We start from the raw sequence: 18643 nt of genomic DNA on the forward strand, positions 1-18643 counted from the left end.
TTTGAATCGCCGCCACTCTTCACTACTAGAGGTATTACTACTACACGAGTCTGTTGTTGTTGTACGACAAGTGTCGTTCTGTAGTTTACTGTTCCTACAACAAATTTCTATGAAGTTAATACTAAACCTACTTACTGTTCATACAGAAAAGCAGATACCTATATGCTGTATGTACAAAGTATTGATATAGCTATCTGCATTTTATATCTGCGTCGACATGTTGCCTACTGTATATCTTTATCTGGAATCATTCTACTGTACTGTGTGTATCTAAGCAGAGGCTTTAGAAGTCCCTGATCTGAGGCTGGTCTGCCTCAATTTCTATGTCGAGTCACAAGTGGGTACAAGGGCAATATGCAACTGCATCCTGATTGGAATATTGGATTATAGATCAGAAATTGATTGTAATTTGTAGTACAGTCTACTGGATTAGGATTGAGTATAGTATACCAATCGCACTTTTGGTCTTGAACTTAATCTCATGATCACATCTGCTCGAGCTAGACTGCTAGTGTAGCGGTGTGTTTATTTTGTTTTGAGATTGCTTAAAGCCTTCTGGAGATACTTTAAATAATAAAATGATCTGTAAATTTCATACCAGTGTGTAGTATACTGTATAAATTGTCCATTCTATATATTGAAGTAAAATTTCATTTCATAGAATTTCGAAGTCGTAATATCGCAATAAATCGGACGTTTGGCTACAGTACAAATTCAAATTTACGAAGCATTTATTTTCAATGTTGGATATTTTATTCCCATCAATTATCATAATGGTTCCATTTAGCAAAGCATTGCCTACGGGTACATCTAATATTTACTATGACTACTACTTAATATAGTCTGTTCAATTTATTTATGAATAAGATTCTGAAAGCAAAATAACATGGCTGAGTGATCCACTTTATGCGCATACTCGGATGGCCTTCTCCAGTACTGTACAGCGCATACTCGCATGGCCTTCTCCAGTACTGTACACTGTACACTGCGTACACTATACTGTACACTACAGTACAGTGTACACTAGACAAATCATTTGTGATTTGAATTCAAGGACCATGAGGCAGAGGCTGGGCCTGGACCTCATGCTAACAGATTTGTTTGGTACATTCATACTGTAGACTCACAGTACTCAGTACAGTACAGTACAGTAGCCCCTTTGACCCACTTATGAGGCTCATGAGGTAAACCAAATTCCATACTGTACCGTGAGAGTCCATAATCACTGACATGGTAGCGACGGGAGTTTGCACTAGTCTATTTTATATAATCGGTATTTCATGCCAGCATGGCTAGATTATGATCACTGACAAGGGACTACAGTACTCAACTGTACAGTACAGTACACTGTACTGTAATTTTCTGCAAATGGTGAGGCAAAAATTGACTTGACTACAATACTTTACACTGTAACGTGATGAGGCTCATGAGGTCCAAAAAAATTCCATACTGTACTGTACCATGAGAGTCCATGCTGACTGACACAGGACTACAGTACTCAACTGTACAGTACTGTAATTTTCTGCAAATGGTAAGGCAAAAATTGACTTGACTACAATACTTTGCACTGTAAAGTGATGAGGTTCATGAGGTCAAAAAATTCCATACTCTACCATGAAAAGAGTCCATGACCATTGACTACCTGGCATGGGACTACAGTACTCAACTCGACTGTACTGAAAGTGGACTTCAATTTTCTGCAAATGGTAAGGCAAAAGAACCTTAACTACAATACTTTACACTGTAAAACACGCTCGACGGAGCAACCGTTAATTTAACATTTCCAACGCGGTTTGGCTTTGCTCCAGTGTCTCTTTGTTGTAGCTGAAGGAGAAGTGTTGCTCACATGGCGTCGTCAATTAATTCCAGTGGCCATTACCGTTGTCGATTATTTGTTGGCAATTTGGCCGATTGCGATGAAAATGAAGTCCGCCAACTATTTCAGCAATACGGCCAAGTCCTTGAATGTTCAGCAAGCAAGGAAAAGAGTTATGCCTTTGTTAAAATGGTAAGGTCGATCAATTGAGTTGCATTTTTTTTCTTGGATGAATTGACGCTATTTTCGACTTGTGCTACTCAATCACCAATCATGATAGCATACTGTCCCTGTTGAAAACGTGGACCGATAGGTTTCTACCTTGCATGAAAACCTCCTCACAAAACGACTATCCATTCTTTGTCTTTTTGCTATTTTGAAAAAGTCGATTAAGTTAAATGGATGTTCAATCAGAATAGAAGGAACAAAATTAAATTGAAAACGATTTGATAGTCTAGTCATACCGAGTACTGCACCCTATCGGTATCCGTCAACCGCCTTGCTGACGCCATTGAAACCATTTGCCATCTTGGCCAGTCCTGCAGCATGGCTTGAAAAATTCCCTTACCTAGCTTGGGTAGTTGTTCCTTTTCACCCGTCTAAGACAGTTTTCTTACAAATGGCTTTCTCATAGCGATAAATCTTGTTAACAACGTATGATTGTGGGAAAATTGATGAATTGGATCATGATACAGTTGGGTCTACCTGTATATCTAGGTTTGAACGACGAAAACAAATTTTCGCCAGTCTGTGACCCTTCTTTGTAGCCCTGCACAAAGAAGACGATTTTCCATCTTGCTTAATGCACGATATACTTTTCAGTAGCATGTAGAGTACGCTATGACTGAATAGCGGCTTTGTATGCGTTCGTCGTTATCCACACTAACCATTAATCTAGATAATAACGCATGATTGGTAGAAAAATCGATTAACCTGGTCATGGCTCTACCATAGAGTGTTCTGTATGGACAACGTTCAACCGTACAGTGCACGACACTAATATAGGCAACTTTGCTGAATCGATTCGAAATAGAATGTAGAATAATAGCAATCTTCAAATGATTCATGCTAGAATGAATAAGAAATATGTGATTCGCTTCGTTCTTCTCATTGATATTATATTCCAAAAGGACACTACTGAAAACGCTAACCGTGCTAAACTTGAATTGGACGGTAAAAAAGTGAAAAATCGACTTCTTCGTGTCCGCTTTGCTTCATCCAATTCAACGATTGTTGTCAGCAATTTAAATCAATACGTTACCAATGAACTATTACGACAAGGTTTTGAAAAATTTGGTAAAATCCATCGAGCCGTCGTTATTGTCGATATGCGTGGAAAGTCGTCAGGTCGCGGTCTAGTCGAATTTTCACATAAAAAAGAATCCATGGCTGCTATTAAAGAATGTACAGAAAATGCCCTATTACTCACTAGGTACGTCAAGATAATATAGTAATCTTTACTATTACAGTGGAACCTTGATAACCATCAATTAGGAGGTATCACTGTACATCTATATTTAACGAACACGTGGATAATTTGCATAAAATATTTTGAAACATTCTAATACACCTAGATGGCCGCAATATCAATTTAAAGGATGCATCTTTTTTTCTTAAAAAACGTAGATCTATGAGGCCTGTAACTGTAAGAAGCCTCGAGGCTGAAGACGATGAAGATGGATTACCAGAAAGAGTCGTTCGCAATAATGCTGCTTATCAAAAGTAAGGCTGTGATAGCGGAATTGATCGACCATTACAATTCATAATTAACCAATTTCGATGGATAATAGGGAATGGAGTGTTTCACCTAGAATTGTAAAGCGTAACTCTCGAGAGTGGGAATTTATACAACGATGGAAGGATTTAGATAAAGATCTTAAAGAACAAAGACAAGCTGTCGATACTAAAATGAAAACGATGGAACAACAACTTGAGCAAGAAATCGATGAAATTCTAGCGAAAGAAAGTTATGAACTTCAACAACAACAAAAATTACGAGAAGAACAATTACAGCAACAAATGCAACAACGCTTCGGTAACGATCGTATATGTCATTCTCTTAGAAAGACAATTGTGCCACCAATCTAATTAGAAGTAAGTTATATATTATTAATACTCGGCAATATTATAATTTATTAGTTCCTCCTCATCCGGGCATGCGTATGGGCCATCCTCCAGAAATGCCTCTCATGCCCAAACCAGATATGTACCACGGTGGCGGATCGCCAATAATGAGAGGAAGAGTTCCACCGGCAAGGTTTGCTTGAATAATGTCATTATTCTTACTTGGATCAAAATACGTTATTTCAATCATCAAGTGATTCGAGTGAAATCAATATGTGTAAAATTGTTTCTTATTAGAATGCCTTTTAGAAGTGAACATGAGGAAATGCCTAATCAGCCAATGATGGTAAGACCTTTATTACTGTACCCGTACGGATAAGTTGATTTCTTAGTATATCTCATAAGTTCTACGTTATATTACTAAAATGGCTGTTAATTGCTCTCAGGATAATCCAAGGCCTCGGTATCGAATGGCTGGACCAGACCCTTATTATGTATGATAATGACATCAACATACAAATCGTATTTATCATCATCATTAGTTTTAACTCGATAAATAATCTGCTATTAAAAAAGACGCATCGATCAATCTTGACTATACTAGATTTTCGTTTATTAAGCTCTGATTTAATTGATAGGCTGATATGTGGAATAGTGGAGCCCCTATGATGGATCAGAGGGTTCCTCCCCATCCTTATCCTGATCACCAGCAGGTATGACATAATGTCAAGCATTATTACGTCAAAAACTTAATGACAATTGACTGATCCATATTACAGCTATATAAACAACTGGAGACTAGGTGATTCTTGTCACTTCAACTATTAACATTTTATTTCGTTTGTGAGTTGAAGGAGTTAACCTCCGCAACTATCGAGCTTACAGAAATTTTATAACTTGCAAAAGTTTAAAATTATATCAGTACATTTAGACAATCGGATTATAGTTTACCTTTTTACTTTTGCTAAAGATTGTAACGTATACTCTCGGAAGTAGATATTAAATCTATTTTAATGTATACAGTCTTATCGTTATAATAATATACGGTAGCATTTGAAGTAGAAATTAACGTAAAAAGGCTTAGCATGATTCTAGTCCAAGATAGAATGAAATAGTTTGTTAATAAATATACCGTATACCGTATGGTGTGGCATCAATTCTAGCAATAAGTTTCCATGTACCATATATGACGTCATTACGACTACTTTGACATGCATATGTATTGTTATCAATCCCATTTTTTATCAGAATGGTGTAAACGTAGAGGTAGTACAGTGTTTGCTGAGTTTGTTGTTATTATTATTTTGTAAATTAATAGCTATAGATTTGATGCTAATATAGGTATTCAAATCAATTGAAAGATAACAGCAAATAATCTATAAATTAGTCAGTTTTAATTTCGCACGTTCGTAGGAAATTGCTGTTTAGAGATTGATTATACTTATAGTCATTAGTATACTATACTTGTCCTTTATATTTAATTCGAAAAATATGAACGCTAAGTAATGCACTGAAACACACTTTTGAAAACGAGATATTTTTTATCATGTCAACGTTGATCATGGCTCACTTTTTCGTGCTTTTCTTTTGTACTAATTATATTGATACAGGTATATCTGTATGTATATACTGTATATATGTGTACATAATTAATTATACAGATACATATCTTGGTGATTCTAACATGTAATATGTTCATTTTTTATTCTGGACTTTAAATTGTATGAATAACTATTACGTTTACTGTAGAACATAGTAGGCAGTCGACAATCATCACGAGATAATACTCCAAGAGATGACAGGAAAAGAGAGGCTTCGGGCTTTAGTAAGGGTCCTGCAGCTAATGCGTATGACTATTATCCTAACAACGAACACGATCCAATGTTTAATCCAAAACGATTCCGCAGAATGTGATTTTAATTGTTAATGCAAGCCAATAAGCATTTGCTATTATATTAAAGTAACTAGAAAAGTACCGTATTACTTAATATACTAGTGATATATTGAATTAGCATCTATATTATAATTAACTAATGTGAAATAGTAATATGAGACCTTTAGCTTTTAACAATAAGAAACGATCTGCTTATCTGCACATTTTAAGCGGAATCGAAGACGTTTTGAAGACTGTCATATAAGTATTATTAATAATTAATGGTTCCCTCTAGATATCCGCTTCTGTTTATCTGTGCGTGTTATAGTTCTCATTTCGACAGATTTACTCGGATAGTTACGTGGATATTAACACTTTTAAAAAACAAAACATTTCTTATTATAAAAATTGCTGTTTTACTTCCTATCGTGTACTTAAAGTAAAATTACACGCAGTGTTCAGTAAGTCAACATGCAATCATTATTTTAATTAGGAATAGAATTCTTAATTTGTTCACATTCGTATATAATAATAATAATAATATTAATGATAAAAAACATTCCTTCTAAATTGTTGAAAAAGTAAACTGACTTTAACCTATTGATCGCGTTTTACATCGCAACCGCAATTCTTAGCGAGAATAGGTCATATTAAACGTTAATGTTTGTTGAGAAGTAGCTACAGATTAATTTTAATCCATTGATTAATGACTGTTGCGGCAGTCTTGGCTAAAGTAAAACTTCATGTAAATGTTACTAGATATGTAATTGTTAACTATTAAAAAAGTACGTGTTGAAGAAGTTGCTGATGACATTGTTATTGGGGAGCTGCATTACGTTTAATTCTATCTACTTAGAATTAAACAACTAATACAGTTAAACCTTGCCTAAGTGAACGAAACCGTGTGTAAGTAACTTTCATAACATATGGACAACATACTAATTAGAAAGTTTAATTAAAAGAGTGAAGACATTAAAAATTTTAAAATACTTGAATCCAACATTTACATCATCTCTTATTGTCACATATAAAAATGATAATGTAATTTGAATGTGTGTTAGAGAAGTGTTCGCCAATGATGTTAAATGGTAGTCCTAGGAAATATTATTATAACTTTTATTCTGTTAGTTGTGTTAGTTTGCACCTGTCCTAATTAAAACGCGTATTGCTCGTAAAACACGGCAAGGCAAAAGTTGTCTGAAATTTTATGGCATAAATGTATGCTAAAATGATCATTAATTAAACATATATAATAGATGTGAGACAGAATACGTTATCAAGTAATATCGCTATTTGAGTTAACAACTAAATAAAAATATAGTAAAAGAATTATATGATATGGACAATAATAGTATGAATGATAAACCAATTGCAATGATACATTTTGTCACACATCAATAATATTGTAAATTGCTATTCGTAACTCTCATTATACTTGTACGGTTATTGCACTGAGAGCATTGACAGACACGTTCGTTGCATAACTGAAGAGTGTGATATAGATATTACTATAGTAGTAAGGATTGTATGATCAGCAACCTTTGCAAGCATGCTAAACGTGCAACACTTTGTAAAATAATGGGATTTTTAATCACTCCTTTCAACTGGGCATTATCTCATTTAGATCGTTTTTATTATAGGTATACTAACAATATAACATTGTCTGTTAGCCCTTGCTACCTGATGGATTAAAAGTGATGTGAGTTTTTACCTCTGCCCAGAGAATGGCTATGTTAATATAAACACTGGTTTTAGTATTGTGATGAAATACTTTTAAAAGAAGTTGGAATTACCGGATGATGCTAATTCGCTGCATATGCTTAGAACCTCTTATTCTGATTTAATCAGTGTTGAAGCTTGATTTGTGTTAGCAATATTACCATTACAGAAAGTAATATAATTATGTTTATCCTTTTCGATGTTTAGGTGTATAATTTTAGTCGGTTGCAGGTAATGATTACTCTCAATACTCAATATGCTTTTGGAAAGGGACTTGTATGTTGAAGGTAAGCTTTTACTATCATTTGAAGAAATACAAATGACTGAAGGTATATTGTGATGATCTCATTGTATCATGACGGTAATATCTGTAGTAGATCCAGAACATGGATGAACCCACTATTACGATATTACTGGAAATGATAAAAGTCTGCAGTAATGCTGTCTGAATGCCCAATCTTAAATTGTATGAAGACATTTACTGTTATGACTGCTTATAATGACATAATTTTTTAATTTTACTAATTAGGCAATGGTTAAGGACTGCGCCTGTCTAGTTCCCAAATGACGATTCTAATGATAGAGCTTTACCTGCATTCCCGATAAAAGACTTATTCATAGCAATGGTCGGCCTTCAACATCTGGATAATATAATAATGTTATCACCAATTACCATTTCTGGGACACGTATTTATTTAGGAGATGTACATAATTATTGATTGCCAATCAGTATTATATGTTAAATGTTTATTTGTACTGTATGTACATTACCACACCTTTACAGAATTCTTGTACAAATATTGAATACTTTTTGAGTTTCTATGATGTGATTGCGTTATAACATACTTCTTACATTGACTTTAAAAATAAAGCCCTTGTTCAAAATTCTTTTCTTCTTGCTTAAATTGCAACACTTGTAATAATTTTCAAAAGCTGAAAACCGAGAAGGCACTATTTATTTTACTTTTATTGTCCTGTTTACGACGTTCTTTACAAGCTAGTAGTTACGATGCAGCCCGCAAGTAGATTTGTGATCTAGCTTGATACTGCAGAATTATTGCAAGGCTATCGTCATAATTGATCAGTACATTAATATTTTACAATTTGGGAAAGTATTTCACCATTTTGATTGTAGAAAACTTAAGAATTGAGTGTCACATATCAAAACATCAGTTATAGTGCTGTGTGAACACTTCACCTATAACGCATTTGCTGTTTGCGGAGAGAAAGAAGGAAATTTCGGAAAAAGTAGCGTAATTGTAGGACTGCAGTATCATCACGATTTTTCATAATTTGAAGATAACTTTAAGTTGCTAAAAGTATCGTATGTTTTGACATCGAAAAATTGAATAGCAATGCAATACTGTTCATAATTCATGGAAAATTTGAAGAATATGAATACTTGAAAATGAGGTTAGTGGTATCTTTATCAGTAATTCACAGAAAACTGATGCAATCTAATAGCTTTCTCGTGAAGTTTGCGTCTATACTGAGAATAGAGGATATATACGATCGGTTGGAACAATTTTAAAATCATTAGTAAATATAATAAGCAATGTAATGCTATTGTATTGACTAGAAAAAATACAAATATAAAATCTACTATAGTGTTTACAGCAGATAAAATTATTGAAGGATGCAAGTCAACAGATTACGCATTGACAGCACCGTAGCTTTTGTTTATAGTATTAAATATCAGCATTGTTGCTACTGAGTGCGTGATCGATAGTATATTAAGCACTATTGTTACCATAGGAATAAGAAATAATCGTAATAGTGCTAATGGTTTGAAAGAAGTTAATATACTCGTAATATTGACGATGATGATGCAGGTGGATTGTAATCTCTCGTTTTAGGACAATTAATATTGCATATCACGAAACTAGATAAGGTTATTATTCAATATTACAGAATAATTTAATAATAAATATTTTAGGTAAAAAAATATAAGAAAATGATTTATTTTTTAGCCTTTGTAAAATAGTAGTACAGGTGTGAATTCAACGATATTTATAAATTAATTAATATGGATTGTAAATATTGAGAGATTGATATTTGCAACAATATTGAAAATAGCTAACTTTAAATACACCCCATATGAATATTTTTGCAAGATGGCGCCCTAAGGTTATCGAATTATATAAGTCATTTACATACGAGTATAACATACGATTACTATTTACAGAATTTTCTGGTAGATTTTCAGACTTGGATATAATGAAATTTTTATTCCAGAATATATCGTACGCCATAGTTGATAAGCTTTATCGCAGTAATTAATTTAGATAGTTTACAACTATCTAACTAGTGAAATATCCCAGTCAGTAAACAAGTATGCGAAATATCGCGAACAGTAGATTCTATTAGAAAATATTGATAAAACAAACTTTTAACATGCCTGTTTAATTATCATTCATAATTACCTTTGGTTGCCTAAACATATAAAATATTTAACAACAAAAGGTCGATCGTTTTTTATTTTTAATTCGTTACTGTTTATGTAGAATAAATGTTCATGCCAAGCAATCTTAGCATTATCAAATATCAGCATACAATAGCAGTTATACTTGGTTAGTATTATTCAACTGGGATTCCCGTATAAGCAATTACATTGTTGCCTTGCACGATATTGTTACAAGCATCATTTTTCTAGACTACAGTAAATTTCCATTGGCGGCATAAAATTTGTGGACTGTAATAACATTCTATAAATGTCAATAGCAACGACAACAAAATCGGATGTTTAATATTTAGAACTACAATTTTGTTCTGCAAATTAAATTAACAAAAACTGTAGAATATTTAGTCATGAAAAGTATTTATCATTCGTGCTTTTTGTATCTTTATAAAAATACTTATACTATAGGAAATGAATTAATCCTTATATCAAACAATATCCTTAGCGTAACGGTCAGTGCAGATAGGAGGCAGAAAGTTATAGGTAATTGCTGATACGTATCTCTTATAATTGCTTACATACAATTTCAAAAAATTTTCTTGCTGTACATCAGCAATAGCATTATCCTAAAACTGTTCTTATCGATAAAGAAGTGGATATATAATTTTGGATATATAGGCATCGTTTGTAATTATATTGGCTAAAAGTACATAGAGTATGGAGCAAAGAACTTGTTTTGAATTTTTTACTACCACCTAATTAATATACGAGCCTCATTACTATAATACGCATTTAGATAAAATTAATTAATCTTGATAGTAACCAGTGCTACTTTTTTAGACACTCGCAAATAGCCACTTTTTGGAGTGTATGATCATGGAAACATCTGGGGTAACTTACGTACAGCATCAAAATATTTCGGTTAATGTAAAATTCATATAAATCTATCGGCGTTAACATAGCCTTGTAGTCCTATATTGTCAGGAAACTGTAGTTAAAATCGATAAAGGATTGGACATTTGCCACAGTATCTATACCATAATTAATTAACAGTTAGAATTAGCGCAGCTACATTTGTAGCCTGTTTTGCAATAAATAAAGTTTCTTTCATTCTCATTCGTATAAATTTATTATACACGTAACAGAAACTTAAGTAATCATGATGATAACAAAGCTACTGTCTTCAAAATATTGAAAATTACGCTAGAATTTTGGTGAAATCATCATAAATATTCTATGTTAATTAATGTTGTCCTAACACCGATGAAGAAATCGCTATTTACCAATATGGGATATATTATTATCAATTTTAATCAATTTAACTATTCATAAAGAAGGTCTAGCATAGAGCCGCTCTTTTTATTCCTATTTATAGATAGAATATACAATATGCTATACTCAAAATTAGTTAATCTCCTTTCTAAATGAATTTATTGTCATCAAGTAGCAATCTATGATACGCGAGTAAAGTAGTAGTAACATTAAGTAATTCCTAATACAGGAGAAAATAGAAAAGTATTGGCATAATAGAAGGACTACACCATGTGCATAGTCTGCATATGAATACCTCATCCTTTCATTACATTCATATCACAAAGTATAATAAAATTTTTTTACTTCTAGTCATAATCTATTTATTGATATCAAAGATGTCCTATTACTATCATCAGTATTGATGAAGAAAATAGATATTTATTAACACTAAATCATTACTATTAGCGTAACTCAATGTATACTTTCTAAATATAATCGATATAGTCTATATCATGTATACGCAAAATTAATTAAATCTTTATACTTAGTAATTGGCCGTCATTGAATATTAGCGTATACCACGATCGAAATCTCAATAGATTTGGATGACAGATTCCGAATTTTCATATATATATATCTACTATTTTATTCACTATGATATAAACGTATCTCAATATTCATCCGTGATACAATTACAGTAGTAGTATGCCTTGAAGTTTATTTCATTCTTATATGTTTGGTACGTACTTCGTCTACACAATATTAATTATCCACCACGTTAAACGATGCTACAATCATTTTGTATTAGTCAGTCATAGGATAGAAACCGTCACAAATTAGCTGAATAGTAGCCAGATTTTATGTAGCGAATTATATCACTTTCACATGATCTTATTTCCTTCTATGTTACTGTGACTAGGGAAATCATGATAAAATTTTATAGAAGCATAGTCATATATATCTACATCTGGTTTATATCATTGTTCCCATAAAAAGTAGATGCTCGTATTTAATCAATGGTCACGATTCCTTAAGATCGATTTGGCTGTAGGTAAAGAATAACGCGGGAAAAATGGTTCTCAAAGATCATTCTTATTTTCGCATGCAAAAATACTCCGTATATATACCAAAATTAAATTAACTTTCATATTAATTAAAGTAGTGCACACATGCTTTTTTATATAACATAGACATTGTCTCTATCAATCAATAAAATTATATCGTAGGATGGAAATCCCGTAAATTATTACGATACAAGCCAAATTAGTACGGGTAAATATCATTTCTTCTTATAATACTACCTTAGATTAGCTATCCTTCTATGCTGCAATAAATCATGCAATAAAAATCTCTTTCGAGGATTATCCATATTTTTACGTATTGTTAAAATACTTGTTACACGTATATATCAAAATTAAATTAATTTTTATATTAAACTGGTGTATCAAAACATTTTATGTAATATAGATATTGTCCCTATCATTTTTAATACCAGTATATCGTAAGATAGAAGTGCCATAAATTATTACACTACCGGCTAAATTTGTAAGGGTCAATATCATTCCTTTATATGATATCACCTTAAATTAGTTATCCTTCGATAATGCAATAAATGATGGAAATCATCATGAAATTCTCTTTGTACGCAGCTATATCCATGGATATCCAATACATCATAACCTTTATACTATAAACGGGTTACTAAATCATGACCAAATTTTTCTTAACAAACAGTTATATTTATGGATATCTAATTTATGTTATCATTGTCATCAACATCAGCTAAGAAATAGATATTAAACATAGGATCGCTATTCTGTATAATTCATCTGATATTATTAATAGAGTCCTGAGGAATAATAATTCCTTTCAGTCGCTTCTATTTATTCTTGCCCCTTTATGTTACAATGAATACTTTGAACAGATATAAAATTAACTAGTCTAGATATTAAAAAATGTTATCATTCTGAATATAATACACTACGACGTAGAATGCAAATTGACAAAGGCAATTATCTTTTCATAATATCGATCCTGATAGTTCATCCTTCCATACTATAATTAGTTCAACACTACTTAACAAGAGAATTTATCATTATACCTATCTGGTAATATCAATATTTATCCGTATTTTGTCGTTCACATAGATAAAGAAATGGATACTGAATACAGGATAGACTGTTATTATTTACAATTGGCTTGATGCAACGGCTAGAGTAGCTAGCATAGGAAAATATCTTTTTATCTTTTGTGTACGTACTGCATATAGAATTAATTAGTCCTCATATTGAGTAATTTCATTATCGTTCAACATCGATCGATACTATGATAGAAATGAAGGTAAATAAACATTTTCTGAGCCGTGAACTACTATACTAGATCGACTTAGTGGACCACCTAGTAGTCCATGTCTAAGTATGATGGAGATGGACAGCTAAAGTCATAAAAATTTAAGTTAAGCGATTTATGATAGGCATTTCATTCTCTTCTATCCAAGTTTGCGGGATAGAATACCCTGTAATTGTTTATATCGGCAACAATGTCCATTATATTGACGAAAATAGAGAGTATTTATAAAAGACTGAAAGTAGTAATCGTCATTAAAATAGGATATTAATCATTTAATAGTTAGTTATGACTGGATAGAATGTCCGCAGTTTACGCCCTCAACTCCCTCATTCTATTGATCCACTTTTTTTTCGTTGATTGAGATTTAATATTAGCTATACCATGATGGCTGATTTAGCATTGTATTCTAGCTATTTGGGTTAGAAATAGCCTTGATTTTGTGCAAAAAACGTCCAATAAATTCTATCGTCTATTATCATCGAGAAAGGATAGTATTTATTTTTCGCTTCCATTGATCATCCTCTCTATTAGAATACTTTACGTAAGCTTGATGAACGATAGAGAAGGCCAAGAAAGAAGCTAATAGACCAGCCTATCAAGTATACAGGTGCTAAAAAACAATACTAGCCCTCTATCATGACAAAGAAATTCTAATACTCCATTTAGGCCATAAATAAAGATGGACCAGTTATCAATGGAAATCAATAACAATCAATAATTCAACTTCAATCAAAGGTGAAATGAACAAAAAACAATTCGGATGATGGAGGAAAATGCAATCCATCTATTGTTGCAATCATAGATAGCTCTTTATTCCCATTGCATAGACATAGTTAATCACGATTAATGAGTTTAATAACTGTAACTATATAATCGAATATGCAGAAAGTGAGAGAAAGAAAAGAGAAGAGAGAGAAAAAAACAAAATATAAAGATTCTGATCATTGTACTCTTTCAAAACAAAAGTACATCTCCTACTAGTAATTTTGTTGTCGAGATTGTTCAAAAATAGTGGTAACATCGTCATCATTAAGTTATTTTTTCAGATCCTATTTGTCTGCCGGTATGATTCTTGCCTAGCTTAGTGATTTGGAAGCAAGCTCTACCTCGATAGAATAAAGAAAACGACGTTACAAGATTAAGGTGAAGAGTTATTATTTTTTGTAATAAGATGGTAGATTGAGAAAATTATAACATGATCATTCGATTTTGGATTAAAGTGGTGGGTAAGATAGTTGGAGGATTGTGATCTTGGATTGAGAATTCTACTGTTTTATTGCTACTCTTACTTTGCAATATGGGTAGGCGTTTCTTCTTCTATCCATTATCACTATTGTGTTGATTTACAACACCATTTTATATCTACTATCTTACACCTTTGTATCTTTGCCTGTAAGAAGAAGAAACACTTTTTTCTTATCCATTTATCTTGGTTAAATATTCACCTCTATGAGGATACGATTACATGATTGTAAAATATTAATATTCTACAACCTTGTAGTAACGTTGTCAAGAGTAGTGAATCAACGCCATGACTTTTAAATACTGTCAAAGCGATCATCGATCTTTAAGCACTTCTCGTGAATTAATCGCCTTATTTTAGTTTATCGAGATAATTTGTTACATGAATCCACTTAGACTCTTATTTAAGCCAAGTCTTTTTTTCATAACGAGTCGATGTTGGAAGATGATACTTGTCGATTTTCAACTTGATGGCAATGCTATTTTTACAGGATCGAAAACTGAAACTCCTAATGATGATCTGTTATCATTCATAGCCAAACCGTTCTCGAAAGTCTAATTTTAGTTTATCCAGTTGATTTGTATAAATTCTGTGATACTCTTTATTTAAGCCAAGTAGCTTTTACATGATCTATCTAGACGCACGAGGATTGGAAAACGATAATTCCTCCAAATTTTCAACTCCTTTACTATCCTATTATTGGCACGGAATCAAAAACTACAGTTCCCAATCGTGATCATGTTAAAGCAAGCATCAATCGTGAAGCAATTCTTGGTAGTAAAGATCTTGAGAGGATAATTTCAGTTGATTGAATTAATTTATAAAAATCTAGTTATGCGCTTATCTAAGCTAAGCAACTTTTACGTGATCTATCCACATTTACGAGAGTTGGAAAATGATAATCTCTCCAAATTTTTATCTTGGTAGCGATGCAAATACATAAGTGAAAACTACAATTCCCAATCGTGATCTTGTTAAAGTAACCATTCATTTTTAAGTAGTTCTTGAGGGTATAAATTCAATTGATTAAGGTGATTTATATAAATCCAGTGATACTCTAATCTGAGCCAAACTGCTTTTGCATGATCTACCTGCACTTACCAGAGTTGAAAAAAGGATAATCTCTCCTAATTTTAATTCAGTGGCGATGCTATTTACTGAATCAAATGCTACAATATCTAATCGTGATCCTGTGATCCTGCTAAAAAAATATCAATCATTAAGCAATTGCTGGTACTAAATATCTTATGAGAATAACTTTAGCTGATCGAGTTGGTTTGTATAAATCTAGTGATGCTCTAACCTAAGTCAGGTAGCGTTTACGTGATGAATCCATGTAAACAAGAGTTGGTCTAAAGTAAGCCAAGCTGCTTCTACATGATCATTCTACATAAATCAGTGTGTCAAAGTGATGGCATCCGTGAATTTCCAACTCAATGGGAGTGCTACTACCAGTTCAAAATCTACAATACCCAATCATTAGTTGTTAAAGTAACCATCTCTGGTTAAGCACTTCTTGATGCAATTCTTTAGATCATTGAGCTGATTTACTAGGATTTATTTAGGCTCATTTTGTGTGTCAAATATTTATTACCAGTACATTATAAATCTGTGCCCAAAAATGAGGACACTACCTACAAATTTTCGACTCGATGGTGGCGCTATTACATAATTGTAAACTAGGATACCTAATCGTTTTGAGTTCAAGCCATTAGCCGTCAGAGTGGATTTTGCGATAGAGAAACTTTGTAGAATAAGTTTTAACGTCAACCTCTACTTCTACTTTAGCTAACTGGTTCTTAAAATGACAATACCTTTCTAATTCGATTTTATAATGATGCTTTTACGTTATCATAAACTATAAATCTACAAAGTATTGAAACTATTAGTCATCCATCGGTAAGAATTTCTGAATAATTTAATTTTCTTGTCTGGATTGGTTAATATGGATTGATCTGTGCTCTAGCTTATTGCATTTCATGATGAATCCACGTTTTCGAAGGATGTTCACTACAGATCTCAACTCAGTAGCAATATCCCTACAAGATTGTAATTGATCAAAGCCCATTCTTTATAATTTGGCGTAGGACAAGACATAATCAGTTTTATATTTCCCGTCTGTAGGGTCAATTCGATCTCTGATTCTGCTTCGCCAGCTTTATAATACGATCATTTTACCTTGGAAAAGTACCTTCAATATTCTATGTTTTAGCTGTATTGGATTTGATGATGAATCCATGCTTTTAAAGTATGTTCATGATTGACTTCAACTCTGTAGCGATATCCTACATGATTATAATTATACCCGTATAATCAATCATAGCATATTCATTGTAACTTGGATTGGAATTAGGCATGATCAATTTCATATATTCCGTCTGATCTTTTATTCTGCTTAGCTAGCTTTAGTATGATCATTTTATCTGGGAAAAGGATGCCTTAAATATTTAGCACAGTAAAGATGCTTCATTATAATGCCATGCTAAACGATATTAGTATACTTTAATCTCAGATGGGTTTAAAAATTTAAATTCTAAGATCATCGTACCGAATTATAGTGCAGTACATGGAATAATTTCTCTCTTCTTCTACCTACATCGCCATCACTTTTCATAGTCAGCTTGATTTCGAAAATAACACCATCCATCTCTCTATCATCAACTTGGATAAATTATCATGGATCTGTATCAGCCAGAAAAGAATATAATTTACCCTCACACGATGAAATTGTCTTTATAAATGATAAATCATCAATCCGTAAAAATTTGTGGATATAGGTGGCATATTGCCACAATGGATTAATACATTTAATATAACTTATCTGATTCTCTCTGTCGTTAAATGAGTGGATAATATTGATATTTTGATTCGTCTAACAAGAAATCGGATTGATTATCCCATGAAGAAATTGAAACTCTAAACATTGAATCATAAATTCGTGAAAAATTCTAGATATCACCCACTTAGAATAGAGATTGCTTGATACATTTACTCTTACCTATCTTAATCCATTCCGCCGTCGAAGCAAATACCTAACGTTAATATTTTGATTTACCTAAGGAGAAAATAATTGGATTGGCTATCCCATGATTTAAATTCTGTCGGTACTGTAAACAGCGAATTATTAATCCGTAATAATTTCTTGATCTACCCAGTTATAGCCGAAATCGATCAATACTTGTGCCCTTAACCTATCCTATTTGTTTCTACCATCCAATCTTGGTAGATATCATTACTACTTGAAATTTTATTCGTAATGAGTAATTCATTAACCCAAGAAAAATTTTTAGTACTGTTAAATTAGAATAATTGACTATACCGCGTGCTTTCTAGTTTTGCCTATGCTCGTTGATTAGATTATCATATGAAATAGTTATGATCAATATTTTATTTGGAGAGAAATAATAGGATTGGCTATCACACAATATCGTTCAGGTTCCAAGGAGTAAATCAGTAATCCATGAAAATTTCTTCACATCGTTGGCTTATAATTGAGATCGTTCTAAGCATTTACTTTAGATTAGTCTTGACCGTTTTCATCATCAGTTTCAATAGATAATGATAAAGCTTTGGTTTTCTTGGTGAGCAAGTAATAGAATTATAAATAAATCTTGAGTAGTATTACCAGATTTATGTTTCAAATTTCATCCAAGGTGAAAAATAATCATCCAGCTTAATGCTTCCAATTATATTTATACCATTTAACTACTCACGAATGGTGTGTGGGTTGACATAATTCAGGGTTAAATTACAGGTAGTGATGGGTCTTACTTTCGTCTTTAGCTATACTGTAGTATTTTAAAGCATCCATTTGAATTGGCAATACGTATATATACAGCTAAAACTTTTGTGAAATGAATAAACTTTTATACCATTATAAAATATGGAAATTGACTCTATAGTAGCATTGCTTACGGTTATAAACAG

General features: G+C 32.4%; 1 protein-coding gene across 1 annotated transcript; it reads left to right on the top strand.

Annotated features, from left to right (window-relative positions):
• Positions 1–1846: 1846 nt before the first annotated feature.
• TRIADDRAFT_56865 (uncharacterized protein) lies at positions 1847–5794 on the top strand (the record flags this gene model as incomplete). The annotated part of the gene is made up of 8 exons (XM_002112609.1): positions 1847–2008; positions 2947–3248; positions 3443–3538; positions 3607–3851; positions 3956–4073; positions 4178–4226; positions 4519–4593; positions 5630–5794. 8 exons carry the CDS (start codon positions 1847–1849, stop codon positions 5792–5794), a joined length of 1212 nt encoding a protein of 403 aa, XP_002112645.1.
• Between the last annotated feature and the right edge of the window lie 12849 nt (positions 5795–18643).

This window comes from Trichoplax adhaerens, genomic scaffold (assembly GCF_000150275.1).
Source record: "Trichoplax adhaerens TRIADscaffold_5 genomic scaffold, whole genome shotgun sequence".
Classification (NCBI taxonomy): Eukaryota; Metazoa; Placozoa; class Uniplacotomia; order Trichoplacea; family Trichoplacidae; genus Trichoplax; species Trichoplax adhaerens.